The sequence below is a fragment of the Pungitius pungitius genome, chromosome 5 (genome assembly GCF_949316345.1).
Source record: "Pungitius pungitius chromosome 5, fPunPun2.1, whole genome shotgun sequence".
Taxonomy (NCBI): Eukaryota; Metazoa; Chordata; class Actinopteri; order Perciformes; family Gasterosteidae; genus Pungitius; species Pungitius pungitius.
Window position 1 is genome coordinate 8807928 of NC_084904.1, and position 15573 is coordinate 8823500.

The following is a 15573-nucleotide window of genomic DNA, read 5'->3' on the forward strand; positions in this document are numbered from 1 at the left end:
GTCTTCAGCCCGATCCGATCCGATCCAATCCTATCCTTCCTTATCCAGGTTTCATGCAATACCCACCGGGTCTATATAATCAGGAGGATTATCTGGTTGTGTTTTGGAAGCAAACAGTTTTTTGACCGTGCATGAAAGAACACCTGTGTGTTGTCACCTCACCATTGTCCCGGTCCTGAAGAAGGCCGCGGTCACCTGCCTCTAAGCACATCAAGATCGTCCTCCCAAAACTACGGAGGATGCGGCCTCCATCACACTCACAAGCAGGCCTGCCCCCTGAACTTGTGGTTAACTTGATGTGTGACTGACCCTGCCAGTGTCTTCCTGTGAGGTAGCTGCTCAGCAGAGAAGGGGATTGTGGGAGTCACCCTCCCAGACCCGGAAGAAGGCCAGCAACGTCTTCAAAGATGGGTCCCCTTTGTTCCACTGCCACTAGAAGGACGATTCAGGACTATTCAAACTTGGACTAACTGGCTGAGGAACAGCTTTTTCCCCAGAGCGGTTTCACCCCCATCACACCCAGACACACCCATCACACCCACCCACCCCACCCAGCTCACACCGGATAGTGCTCAAGAATAGACAATAGCATGCCCCTTTAACAAAGCACCTTTCCACTGTTTAACCATTGATGCCTGTGATTTATGTTTTATCTATTATTTATTTATGTCTTATATTAATGTTTTTATACATTATTTTGTACCTGTTATTGCTGTACTGATGAGTCGCCAATGCAATTCTATGGTGTGTTTTTCAATGACAAACATCCTTGCCTCACCGACAGAATAAACACACACTTATCAGCAATGGATCACAATAGTGTTTCCTATTTAAGGTAAAGAGGGTGCATCGGTCACCAAAGGGTTGGCGTTTTGAACCCCCAGATGCTTTCTTATTTTTACTTGGGTAATATGAAAGATAACATCTTATCCATCAATTTATCCGTTCGCTACAATATGTTGGATTTATATTAAAGTGTATTTAAAGACAATAAATACAATATTGATTCTGAAAACATTTAAATTCGTGGGAAAAAAATTGGTTGAAAACAAATTAAAGAAATATAACAAAATTGTCTCATCAACCAAAAATGTCACGACTCCCCTGCAGTACCTCCGCAGACCCCCTGTTGAAGACCTCTGATGTAATGAGCAAATCTTGCTAGAAGATATGGAGTGTGAGAAGTCTGACGAGAGAGGAGACAGTGAACGCATCGTGACACCGGTCGGACTCGCCAGGTGAGTTTCACCGCGGGAGGGATCTGGGATCGGTTTCCCTTCCTGTCGTTTAACCCTTCCTTAAGGCGGTGTTCATAGCGAGCTCTGACCTGGGGTCAGTGTGAGAGTGTCTAAGATCGAAGGGATGTTTCCACACCTCTCACTGTGAAGAAAGACCGAGATTCATCAGCAGGTGAGTCGAGTCCGCATATCAACTGTTTTCATTTTCTCTTTGCATGACATTAATACAGATTTTAGCGTGTCAACCTTCAATCAATGTATGTTTACGTTGTTGGACACGTCACTGTGATGTTTTTCATTTCTAATTTAACATTCTCATTACCTGTTTACAGTAGAAGTAGCCCAGGTAACACAGACAGAAATATGCTTTGTAAAGGGGCTGTTAGTATAGTACCAGCCCCTTTACCTTACCCTTTAAAAATGTACTAACAACAAAATGAAACAGTAAATGTATAAATAGTTGAATTATGGATAACTGTTAGCTGACAAACCGTTTTTATCACAGTTGCAGTTAATTAAGACGATTGTGACTCCGATTTGGATCAACTTTGAGGGCCGTTGTCTCCTGCCTGATTGGTCAAGAAAGGAAAGAACTGATGCTGCTGGTGGAGGACACTGTGTATATGAGAAAAGAAAATGTTGTGAAACAATAATAGCAAGACAACTATATGTTTGAGACATTTTTATTCTCCTTGTTTGCACCGCTGGGGAATGGGTAGCTGCCCCCAGACCCAACTGCTCCCAAGTCCGCTTCCTGTTGCCTTTTTCCAATCTCAGTAGCAATGACATTAGATAATGAGTACATCGTTATTATAAACCATGAAAACAAGGTCAAAAATGTGGAATCATTTAATCCCCTGGAATCATGATTTTGTCATCATGTGTTGAAATCGTCTGTTTCTCTTTGCAGCGAGCAAAGGTCCAGGTCCCAATGTCTTCAGGAGGGTTTGGTTCTGAGCCCTGGTTCCACCGGGTGGGAGATCCACACTACGACCAGGTCCCCGGGGGCTCCTCATGGCATGACCCGGATCTTCCTATGCCTCCGGGCCCCTTGCATGAAATAGGGCCAGCTGTGAGCTTGGAACCCCTTCCTCCTCCCCCTCTACCTGCGCAGCCAGCTGTTGGAGGTGAATCCTTGTACCACCCCAGCGATGATGAGCCAATGGACGGTGACAATGATGCCATGGACATTAAACCAGTCCATCGCTTCATACCCACCTCCCTCAAGAACTTCTTCCGTGGCAATAGCGGTAAAAGTGTCAGCAATGGTTGGACCATCCCTCCTCCCCCGCCTTTATCGGCCACTTACTCCACTGCCCCCTCATCCACTAAGAGTGCCAGCTGCCGGACAACAGCAGGAGTCCCCTGCTCACCACCCAACTCTGCCCCTCCCTCTCCGTCCCTGCCATGGTCCAACCGGGACCCCTACTCTGGGGGCAGCTACACCTCTCAGAAGGAGCGAGACGGGTTGTTGCTCGGCAGCGAAGCCCTCGACTCCGTATCAGCCGTGCCCACCAATCTGTCGGCCCTAACTTACCACGAGCGGGTGGAGGAGTACCACCTGCGCTACGCATACATGAAGTCCTGGGCCGGCCTGCTGAGGATCCTAGGCTGTGTGGAGCTGCTGATGGGAGCTGCAGTGTTCGCCTGCGTCTGTGCTTATGTTCATAAGGACAACGAGTGGTTCAATATGTATGGGTACTCCCAGCCGCAGCTTTTTGGGGGGCTCGGCGGTGGTGTTGGTGGATATGGGGGCGACCCCTACACGGGCCCCAAGACGCCGTTTGTCCTTGTGGTGGCTGGTCTTGCATGGATCGTGACTGTTATCCTGGTCGTTCTCGGCATGAGCTTGTACTACAGAACCATCCTTCTAGACTCTTCTTGGTGGCCCCTCACCGAGTGTTCCATCAACCTGGTCTTGGGGGTGCTGTATTTAACAGCAGGGATCTTGTATGTGAGGGACACCACGCGAGGGGGGCTATGCTACCTCCCGGTGTTCAATAACGGATTAAATGGGGCATTTTGTCGCACAGAGGCTGGCCAGACGGCAGCCATCGTCTTCCTCTTCATCACCATGGTGCTGTACTTCATTGGTGCAGGAGTGTGTCTGAAGCTGTGGAGGCATGAAGCGGCCAGGATGAGGAAGGAGGGGCTGGCATATGAGGTCTGACACACACACACACAAGTTCATGAATTTCTGTTCCCTTTTTGCTGAAATGTTTTTAATAAAAGAACGCGTTGGGTTAGCCTCCCTCAGAGGAATTCCCTGATTGAAATCGCACGCATCCAATTTAATCCCTCCACTTCTCTTCTTCCCCAAACCCAGAGGAAAACCATTGGATCGTCGCTCCCTCTGTCTATCGTAAGTATCACAGGCTGCTTTTGTAATGTCGGATCAGACCCTGAATTGCACTGAACCCATTTCTGTCTGCGTGCTGTAGCTGGGTCCATCCTCCAGGGTCTCTGAGCAGACTCCTCTGCCCACTCTCCAGCCGGACATCATGGGCTCCACCGAATACTCTGCTCCTGTGATGGCACGGGAGCCTGAGATCCTCCGAGGCCACATACCAGCCGGACACATCCCCAAACCTGTCATAATAGCCGACTATGTGGCGTGAGTGAAAACCTTTTAAGTTATGTTAAAACGGGACTTCAACCGATTATGGATCTTCAATGTCCATTTTTGACAATATATTTAAAAATATAATTTAATTTGACATAAATTACAGTTGCGCTTTCTGTCTGCTGGTGGGAGTGTGTGCATCGGGGCAGTGGCAATTGTTAACGCGAGACCATGTAGCGACAAAAAAAACATGTTTTGTAAATAAGATGAACAATATGAAGATTGTTATGTTATAGTTATGTGCTATATCGAAAATTTGATTATTTAAAGATACTTCTGAAATGATTCATGATTCACTCTTATTATATTTATATTTACATACATGTTGGTATTCCAAATGATTAAATGTTGTCCCTTCCTGGCTTATTTTGCCTCACTCACTCACTAGCACAGGTACCTGTGCTAGTGAGTGAGGCACAACTCAAGCAAAAAAAGTCCGAAATATGATACTGACCTTTACCAATCACTGCTGATTGTCTGACTTGATGACGTTGCTCTGCTTGAAATGTTTCCTTCTCTTTCTGTCATTATGATGCAATATACCAGACATTCATTTTATTGAACCATCATACAAGATCACTGTGATAGCTGTGTGTGTAAAGCCCTGAAAGAAGAAGTCTGACGGGACTCTATATTTTTATTATAGTCCTGAGATCCTGTGTGTCGAGCCAACCCAACAATAAATGTGTACTAGCAAGTATTGGGTATAAACTATTGGGTTTGTATCTAAAGCCGGATACTTTGCGCAGTAGAACTTGAGGCTGACGGACACAGACAAGCGAGGAAAGTCAGAAAGTATGGAGATGGACACATTGTTGATTTGGTACATTTCACGGGACTTGTTGACAGTAATATAAAATAAGAATATCTTTTCTCTTTGATGCGTCACAATCTTTAGCTGCCAGGATCCTGAGAGACATTCAGCTGTAGTTTGAATGCAGCCATAAGCCAAAGTCAACACGTTGTCTCTTGTTCCCACAGAAAGTACCCCAGCATCCGCTCAGACGAGGAGAGGGACCAGTACAAGGCTGTATTCAACGACCAGCACGCCGAGTACAAAGAGCTGCATGCTGAGGTCCAGGCCATGGCCAAGAGGTTTGAAGAGATGGACGAGATGATGCAGAAACTTCCCTCCCGGCCTTCTAGCCAAATGGTACGGCCCTCACTCCTGTCTACGCACACACACACAGGAACGCACTTGAATACACACTGTATGCATAACATTCAAATTGTGTTTCAGGAGAAGGAGCGGATCAATGGCATTTTATCTGACTACCAAAGGAAGAAAGCTGTAAGTAGCGCTGGTGGACCATCTGCCACTAGTTCTTTATTGGTGGAATGCTAAATCAATGAAATATCTAATATATATAAAATAATAATAATAAATGTAGCTAGTAGTAACCATGAATTGTATATAAGAAGAACCTGGTTGTGGTGGCATTACCTACTGGGCTACACATCTTCCGATGTGTAGAAATGGCAAAATACGACTCTGGCAGTGGAAGCAAATAGGTCAATCAGAAGGTTGTCCTGGCCTAAAGCATTATGGTCAATTTGACTTTATACTTTATATATAACCCCAATTGCTGTATTTGGCGACTGAGACCATAATGTCATGTTTACAATGTGTACTGAGGCAATAGATCAAGTGGTACCACCATCACTTTCTCATAGACTTCTATACAATCAGCCTTCAGAGCAGTGGCGACCTGTTGGTATCAGAGGAAGTCACACAGTTGTTCCAATGCAACTAAACTACAACTAAACTAGATGGCTGTATGTTATAATAAAGTCGGCCCCTTCACTAAATGTTCTTTTAGTTTGTTAATATTTATTTGGTTTACTAAAAACTAAGAAATGTAAACTTTTACTGGATTGAAATACAATTCTTAAAGGATTTGTTTCTTTTGTTTCATGCCAGGATCCAACGTATTTAGAAAAAAGGGAGAGATGCGACTACCTGAAGAACAAGCTCTCTCACATCAAGCAGAAGATTCAGGAGTACAACAAGGGCATGGAAGTAAACAACTAATCCCTGCAGCTACAGCTCTCATCAACACGCCTGGAATTCATACTAAGAAAAAAACAGGTTGCTAAGGACATTTTAAATGCCTAATTTGATGCATTGATGTTTGCTGTCAGTAACCCACCACATTTTAAGCATTAATTTAATTTTTCTGCTCATGAAAAAGTGAAATAAGGAAAGAGCGAGCCCCCTTTTTAAAACTGTTCCTTTTGAAAGCGAGTGTAAATGGGATCTCACCCAATGAATGAATGAATGAAGTAAACATGGCAGAGTCAATGTTAATGAAGGGTAGGAGCTGAAGTGTGTTTATCTCTGGTCCCATTGGATGTACTTTCATATGCTGCATGTGTCACACTGTGGTGGTTAAGCTGCTTGTTATGATACTTCCTGTATGCTTCCTGTATTACTTTTTACATTGCAGCTCTCCTGTCCAGTGAAAGGCTCCAGATCCCCTGTTACTGAAATCATAATGTTGAATATGACAGATGGCTGCTTTTTAATTATCTTTAGTCACTACTTTTTAAACTCTTGTACATAGTTTGATATGTGCATGTCGTTGTTTTGTATCATATGTAATGTGCTTCATGACAAAGAAGCAACTTTTTATAAAGATCTATGTGACATCTTCAGCTATTATCCCGTTTGGGTGACTTGTGTTACATCTGCCATTGAGTGTTACAGTCCAACAGCCCCGACCCCTGTAGGGCCCCGACCCCTGAAGGGCCCCGACCCCAGACCCAGACCCCACTATGTGCCAATAGTTGATGAAGTCTACCTGTACAATCACAGTTATATTTTTATCATTTTATTTTTATTGTTGATTTCCATCAGCTTACAGTTTACATAAGACATGTGAAACATACGTATATGCTTTCCAAAATAAGAATATAGTCAGGTTGATGAATTAATATGTATGTAATGGATTGATGCAGTTAACCATTACTACCCTGGTATATCTCCTCATTGTCTTTATTTAGAATTGTGTTAGACATGTTTTCTATGGAAATAAATAAAGCCAACATGTTGTTTAATAAATTACAAGTAGAAGCCTAGTAAAATGGATAAAATGTCTTTACGCATTAGATAGTGGTATTGCAGTTAATCAATCCCTCAGAAGCACGTATACCAAAGAAGTGTGGCCCCTCCCTCAAAGGGACAAAGCAGCAACACTAAATGTCCCTTTAACCCGGGTCAACTGGACCGTGTGCACAGCTCCATGTTGATGAACATCTTGTTGTCAGCCTTTTAAAATGGCTGCTGCCTCACAGCCTGCAGGACTGGTTTAGTGTGTTTTTAAATGCCGTTCCCAGTATTAGGTTTACCAGCATTTTTCCTGCAGATCATGTTTAGCACGTTTACAATGACCGCATTAGTGTCACGTTGTTTTCTTTCTTCACAGCCTTTATCTGAAGAGTAAGACATGCTGTTATTTGTAATATTTAAAATCTTTAACTGATTGGGCTCCTCCCTTTAATCAAAAAATCAAATCATCTTTTTCTTTTGTATTTTAGGGTTAAAAAATACTGTTTAATTACCTACTATAGTATGTATAGAAAACGGTGCTACTTAAATGTTGATAATGAAACTATAATGTTGGCCTGCTTTCTCTTGTTTGCTAAATGTCAAAGCTAAATGAAAAACCTTTTCATATCAACCTATAGTTTGCTTGCGTTAAACGTGACACCGAGTTTCACGCGCTCCGCAGCACGAGGCGCGGGGGCTCTCCGGGACTCGCGCGGTGCATCCCGGATGTTTGCGCTCCCACGGAGCCTTCTGGTTGTTATGAAGCCCCGGTGGACACAGGACAGGTTAGTCCTGTAAAGGGAGGAGCCCATGTGATGAACACACTCCTGTGGGCGTGGCCCCTAGTTACCACCTGTTGCGTGCAGGGATAGCGTCATCGTCCCACCAGTCTCATCAGGATCACGCGCTCATCACAGCAGGTGAGTCAATTTCACACTTTTTACCGTGTTTTGAGGCGTAGTAAGCGACATACGAACTAAATACGGAACGGCTTCACCAGAAACTGGTAGTTTGACTCCCCAACTTCCCTTAGGTGGGAATAGGGAATAGTTTGGTTCCATATGTCCTTCCAACACACGCAAAGGGAAGTGAGGCTCGCCTGTGCTTCTCTCCAGTAGCTGAGCAGCAGCCTCAGAAGGTCAATATTAGAAGATCCGTTTTGAATCTATAAGAAACCTATAAGAATTTATTTTTAGATTTTGGGGGGTCCCCGACAAATATTTTTAACATTAAAAATGATTGTCTTTAGTGACATTTTATATTTATAACAATATTTTTTTAATATTCCTAGCGCGATTGGGCAGCAATCAGGGCAGCTAATAGCATCACAGATTGTTGTTGTGGTCCTCTGGCGTAAACAGTACAGTCTATGGCGCAGACACGTATGTTATTGTTGAACGCGGCAAAAACGAAGCCTCACAAAAAGTGAATCGAAATGAAAATCCTGTAAGTACTTCAATTATGTTTATATCTCATAATAATTGCTTATTCTAGTAAAATATTTGGAGTTGGTGTTCCTATATCAAAAGTTGCATTAACTAACTTAGATAGCCAGTGTAACGTAATGATTAGAAGAGTGCGTTTGTCAACGTTTCTTGCTGTATGTGTATGAAGCCAAACAACCTGCCAGCTAACAGCAGCACATTCACAAACATATTGCTGAAAATCTACAAAACGCATCACAAATCCATTGCAGCGTTCACGATTGTATAAGTGAGCACTACATCACCACGTATGAAAACATGTATTCAAGAAAATATATTTAAAAAAAAGATGGGAACGATCGGGATTCGAACCCCGTGGGTCAAAACATCCTAAAGCCAACAAGCCCACTGCTCTACGCAGTGAGCTATGGAGATTCACAGGATGTCCTCTGCGGTACAGGTGTCTTAACCACCGTTATCTTCCGGACCGAATAGCAACTCTGATTTCGGTGCCTTATTTAGATGCCAGGAACAGTCTTTATAGACATCATTATTATTCAATCCAGCGGCTAGTTCCATTAACATAAGGGATGAGAAACGCCAGTTGTATTTGATCAAAACCTTTGAAGATGCATGGTGCTGCCATAATGAGTACACCGGGTGGATTTAGGTAACTTAGTTAACTTCCTTGCTCAAGGAAAGAATGACCTGTTATCTTAACTTTGTCATGTCAGGGATTTATATAAGGTGCTGTAACTTTGTTGCTCCAGAATTGGAGGGTTACCTGTTTGATTACAGCCAATCCACTTCTCCAGACACCACTACAATACAAGGACTAGCCTAAACCATGAAAAACATCCCAAGACCATTATCCCACCTTCAAAATATGTCTATATAATTTTGCCTGCAGTATATAGTGTAGCAAGGTAGTCTTCAGTGTTTTTTATAGTTACATTTTAGGGGACCCCCCAAGAGTCCTAAGTCATTTCGAACCCTGAATGGAATTGAAATTGGTCCACAGTGGATTGTAGTAAAACCTTGATGTTTGAATTGTCCTTCTTTGATTTTACTATAAAGACACTTTCCTAATGTATTTGCGATATCAATAGTTGTTTGATATTTATTTCTTGTTTTTTTTAGCGGGGCAAGCTCCAGTTGGATTTCAGTATGCCGAACAATAAAAGAAAATCCCCTCTGCACCATATGGGCAAACAGTAAGCTCACCTACATCTATCCCTCTACTACACTGTAATGCTTATTAAACACACTCTTTTACTAAAACATGACAACCTGAGCTTACTTTGCCTAAAACTATGCTCTTATGAAGGCAGAAAGGTCTCTATGCATTCAGCGTGTGAAATCTGCCACTCCAAGCTTAACATGTTCGATACTGATGCTAGTGGGGGACCTGGATTAGATCCACAGACCAAGTTAGTGAAGAGTTTGGATGAGAATGTGGTGAGAGAAACAGTGTGACATTTTGGAGACTTCCTCCTTTCTCTATTAGCCAGAGAAAGAGAGATCATATCGGTTTGGGTCTTGTGTAGAGACAAGGGCAGATAAGGTGCATAGGGTACATGAAGCTGCAATTTGCATTTATCGTCAGACATTCTATCTGTTTTAGTAAAGCTCATCCGTAAAATTAGACTGTTTAGGTCAAAACAAGCATTTCATGGCTTCACTCCATGCTGACGGTACATGCTTCACTATATTTTCATGGACAGATTCCCTTAAGGTCTTGTTGTACTTTCTTTACGTGTATGCTAATGTTCTCCACATATTTAACACCATTACCCTGCTGACGTGGAATATTTGTTGGGGCTGATGTCCTTCTCGTTTAGAGAACCACTTTGAATGTTGTCCCCTCCAATAGTTCAGTTGGTGAGGATGAGAAGATCAGAGATTCCATCTCCCCCTACACTATTATTCTGCCTGGCTTTATTCATAAATTGTGCTATGGTTATGTAACACGTGTGAAATAAAAAGGAAACATTTGGGTTATGAAACTACTTAGATTGTGCATAAGTACTATTGACAGTACAGAGCGTCTCAGATATTCTGTACAATACATACGTCGTTCTTCTTCGCCATTTTAAGCCCATCCACGGTCTTAAAATGTATGGGGGGCAACTGGCCGGCCAGTGTATCTGAGACTGCAGTGAGACAAGGAGAAAAGTTGATGTTGTGAACCTTATCATAAAACATCTTTGATGTGACTTGACGAGCCTTGGCCAATCAGCGTTGAGATCTCCTGGTAAGACCCTATCTAAATGTGAATGTGTCATCGAGCCCAGCTCCTCTGTCCCCTTGTGTTGCAGCCATGGCAGCAGACCCAGGCACAGCGAGGTCATGTCCAAACCAGCCTTTTCCTCCTACCAAGGAGGGAAGATCCTTCACTTCTACCGCTGGACGTCACCACCCGGAGTAATGAAGATATTGTGTATCATCATCATCATCCTGTGCGTGGCTGTGTTTGCTTGTGTGGCCTCCACATTGGCCTGGGACTACGACGTAGGTTCCCTAGGTGTGGGAGGTGGCGCTGGCTTGATACCAGGTTATGGCAGCTCATTGGGTGGCTCGTACGGTGGCTCATATGGCGGCGGTTTTGGCAGCTCATATGGAGGCGGCGCTGGTGGCTCGTATGGAGGCGGTGCTGGTGGCTATGGAGAAACAGAATTGAGTCCAGCAGCGGCCAAAGGCTTCATCATCGCCATTTCTGCCATAACCTTCATAGCTGCGCTCATCATATTCGTGTTGGTTATTTCGAGGCAAAATGCGGCCCGCTCACCGAAGTTCTACCTAGCAACCATAATCATCTGTGCCATTTTGGCATTTCTGATGATCATCTCCACTATCGTGTACCTGGTGTCGGTGAACCCAACAGCCCAGTCCACAGGATCCGTCTACTACAGCCAGGTCCAGCAACTGTGTGCCCAGTATCAGACCCAGAGCCAGGCCCAGGGTATCTTCCTCAACCAGTACCTCTACCATTACTGTGTGGTGGAGCCCCAGGAGGTGAGATAAGCTTGCTTTTCACTCTCACTTTGACAATTGACCATTTACCAACATTTTCCTCTGTTTTCTACTGTAGCTTTTTCGATGTTTACCGTACCATCCAAACATGTTCTTTTTTTTAACTCAGTATAATTTGTCAACTAAATGGTACCATTTCATGGACAAACTGCAGGTAATCTATTGTTGCTTGACAAAATGCTCTCTTAGATATATTTGCAGGCTCACTGGGCACATTCTGGGACCGATAGCAGAGGGCTGTTGTAACTGTCTTTGCGGTCCCAATAGACATGTTTCTCTTGAATTTTTCAAATGTGCTTTTGGATGCAATGAGCCACTGAATCGTTGTTTGTTTGTTGTGGCATAGGTTTCTATGTAACCTGTCCCGTTTGCGCTGTGGACTTCAGTAGTGATCCGTTTGGACTGGAGTGTTAGCTCACACCTGGAGGCATCCCAGTTGCTTACTATTGATGACCAAAGATGGGATTTTGTCGCACTGACGTGGATTTCTGTTTTTCTTCCAGGTCATAGCCATCGTCCTTGCCATCCTGGTGTTTATTGCCCTCATCATCCTGCTCGTGTTTGCAGTCAAGACTCGCACCAACATCAGGCGCTGGGGCCAGGATCGCATTCTCTGGGAGGAACTGACGGTTGTCAATCATGGTCTTCAAAACAGTGTCGGGGATTGGGTGAGTGTGTGTGTTTATGTGTTGGACAAAGCTTCTTGACACAGCACACTAAGACTAAACTAAGTTTATCAGCTCAATTTAATGTAGAACCGGTCGTAGGTTTAAACTGTAACACACCCTACTTGGAAATCTTAAGCATGTACTTTTAAGGTGGTTATTTTAAACACTAAATTGAGCAATTGCTTAGTTCTGTCCTGTGTTAATGGAATGGGATGGTGCTCAGCCTCAACCTAAAGAAGTAAGCGTGTGTGTGTGTGTGTGTGTGTGTGTGTGTGTGTGTGTGTGTGTGTGTGTGTGTGTGTGTGTGTGTGTGTGCGTGTGCGTGTGCGTGTGCGCGGTTCAGAATGATTGAAGCTATAAAAAGCGTTTTTTTTTTACTAAGAATCTAAGGACTTACACTGAACTTTCACTTCTAGGAAGTGGGCCTAGTCTTACTTGTTGTGGCACATTCTTAATGTGTGTGTGTCTGTGTGTGTGTATGTGTGTGAGGGAGCGACATAGGGGGAGGGATGGTTTCATTTGCAGTTTCTGGGTGTGGTCTGTTGGGACACTCTTTGTTGCAGACTATGTGTTTTAAAGAACTATGAGAAACATCTAAGTTAAGAACATTAGAATAAACATACTGATCTGAATATGTCTGTAGTGACATCATGGCCATGTATTTCGAGGACAGAGACTCAAATGATGACCTGAAACCTGTTCCATGCCAGCGGGGCTTTCCTTCCTGGTATGAGTCCTTAGTGCCTGAGCGGGAGACATTGTCTCAGGCTTCCTGTTGATGGTAGGGACAGTATCGCTGATGTTCAGGTATGAAGGGTGAAGTTGAGGAACTGGTTGGTCCTGGTGAATGCTGCAGCAACCACAACGTTTATCACACACTCCATTACGTATGGTAGGAGGGAAACACCTGATTGAGACCTGAGGAAAACTACTTATGAGAAAATCGATTTTATAAATGTGTTTCTTTGTAACAAAATTGCTGAACTCAAATAAATAAATTAATCTCATAAAAGAGTTAAAACTGGTATATTGAAATAACTACATACTATATATTTTATATATGATTAGAAAAAAGGACAAGTGAAATGTAATAATGTATGCCGTAATAATAGTTAGCATTGTAATTGGTTAATAATAATAAATACATAATACATTGACAATTCTGTTTTTAAATGTTCTAATAATAATATGTATGTATATGTAATATGTAATATGTATATTGTGTTATTGATATAAACTATGGGGTACTATGATTAATAGTACACCTGAATATGGATCTAAAAACACATCACTACCCATGATGCACCACATAAATGTGAATCTCCTGTCCTCAACTGCACAAGATGGGTCCAACTGTTCTCAGCACCCATCCCTACTCCTTTATGAAATTGGTCGAAAGTTCTATTGAGAATTAAATACGTATAAAGTTGGATCAAAACTAGCATCTAGCGCGAATGAAATCCAATGCTGAACCTTTTCTCTTGCTTCAGGTGAGCAAAGTGTCAGGTTACCCAGAGGTGCTGCTGAATGAGGCTAATCACGTAGGGAGGGGATCCAGGGACTATGTGGACCAGCTGGACCACCATAAGCCTCTTTACCTGCCAGGGTAAGCTATGCATCATTCAGACCGACTAAACATGGGTACATCTGCTTCCCTCACCGTGAAACAACAGGAAAGTAAGAGTTTAAAAACAATATTAAAGCGCTCTGATATATAAATAATATATACTATAGCGTTAATATGCTGTTTTAAACAACACATTAATGTGTTCTTCTCTAAATACTTGCACTCTGCTCTCATGTCTATGGAATATCAATTTAGAAAAGTCACTAAAGCATATGGTAATGGCTTAATATCAAGCTACTGAGGGCTGCTGTAGAAGTCACAATCAGTAAATGTGTGAAATGGCAATGTGCATGTGTATTTACAAAGGATGATGCAGTTTCCGGTAGTGTTGCACATCAACTTGTATGTTCACAGATATGCAGATATGGTACATATTAATGCTGTAATGGCGGCGAGGTAAATGGTGGTAAATAACATAAACAATAAATCTGTGATGTGGTTGTGCAGAGACTCGGAAATCAGCAGCTCTGTGGGAGGCCCCAAGCCCCGGCTGCAAGGCTACGACACTGGTGTGGAGTCTGGAGATGACCTGGAGGAGGAGGAGGACTTTAATGTGTGAGTGGATCATGAAAAAGCTGCATTAATCTTTTTTTTTGGTTTTAAACTTGGTTTTGATATTCATTTATCCCGTGTCCACTGGACAAATGTAGGCTGTTACCTGTCACATAATCCATTCACCAAATGTCATTCCGTTCTCATCTGCAGTTTGTTTCCTTCCATTGCGGATGAGCAAGAGCGTCTGAACTACAAGCGTGAGTTTGACCTGGAACATCAGGAGTACAAGAGCCTGCAGGCTGAGCTGGAAAGCATCAACCTGGACCTGGCTAACTTGGGCCGAGAGCTGGGCCGGCACCCCGAGGGCAGTCCCCAGTTCCTGGTGAGTCGAGTCAGGCTACGAGTCATAGGACTCGTCTACACTTGGTTGTTATAATTGCCAATAGAAAGAGGTTAATACAGAAGGAAGACAGAGACCGTTATTCCCTCGTATCTAGTTTTGAACGAGACAAAAGTTGGTATAGTGCTGGACTTCTGCTTCATTGACTACTATTGTTGTGATCTTAGGACGCCTTGGACAAACACAGCAGACTGAAGAATCTCAAGAAGGTAAGGAGCATGCAGTCACTTACAAATAAATCCAGTCCACTGAAATTAGAGGACGGCTTTGGTGAATAAAAATGAATTTCTTTGCAGTCCCCACACTACCAGGTTAAGAAGAAAAGGTGTAAATATCTCAGGTCCAAACTGTCACACATCAAAAGAAGGATCAGCAACTACGACCGTCGGCCATGAAGCTCCACCTCGGACCCCCCCACTAACTAACCCCTGTGACTTCCAGGACAAACGATAGGAAGTGACATATGCAATATTTTTTTATCTACTATTTTTCCGAAGTTAGAAAGTCTGAGATGTTAAATTAGATGGTTTTGTGTCAGTACTTTCATGAAGCAGTTTCTTTTGTAGCCTTTTTAAAAACCTGTTTTATATTTGTTTGTACAATGAAGGAACCGCTAACATGAGACCTATGAATATATTAATTTGCACCATTAAGTTGCTGACAATCCTATGTAAATAATGTGTATTTCTAGTGCATTCTTCTCTACTATTTGTTCTTATTATATACCTTAGACCTTGGGGGTATTAAAAGGAAATGAATAAATGATGGCTGGGTTCGCTTTAGGTGCATCGTGAAGAATTACATTTGTGATTACGATTAAAAAGAAGATGAACAAATCTTCCCACCTAGTCAATATACTTGTATCCAGCACCTCTTGATGAAATTGATGCTTGTTGTGCTGTTTTACTGAACTGATGTAAAAGGTGGTTTAGTTCCTTCTGTCATTGGTAATAACGTTTTAGAGAAAGCACGTTTATAAGATTGCAATAAAGAAAAGTGAGTTATCAATAAGCTTT

General features: G+C 42.8%; 1 protein-coding gene across 1 annotated transcript; it reads left to right on the forward strand.

Moving 5' to 3' along the window:
• Positions 1–1217: 1217 nt before the first annotated feature.
• Positions 1218–15559, forward strand: LOC119225678 (uncharacterized). Its single transcript, XM_037483724.2, has 16 exons — positions 1218–1410; positions 2149–3402; positions 3565–3600; positions 3680–3852; positions 4843–5014; positions 5102–5152; positions 5783–5881; positions 8273–8356; positions 9475–9548; positions 10653–11349; positions 11871–12035; positions 13526–13641; positions 14110–14217; positions 14368–14539; positions 14725–14766; positions 14854–15559. Exons 2-16 carry the CDS (start codon positions 2170–2172, stop codon positions 14950–14952), a joined length of 3321 nt encoding a protein of 1106 aa, XP_037339621.2. The 5' UTR covers positions 1218–1410; positions 2149–2169; the 3' UTR covers positions 14953–15559.
• The last annotated feature ends 14 nt before the right edge of the window (positions 15560–15573 follow it).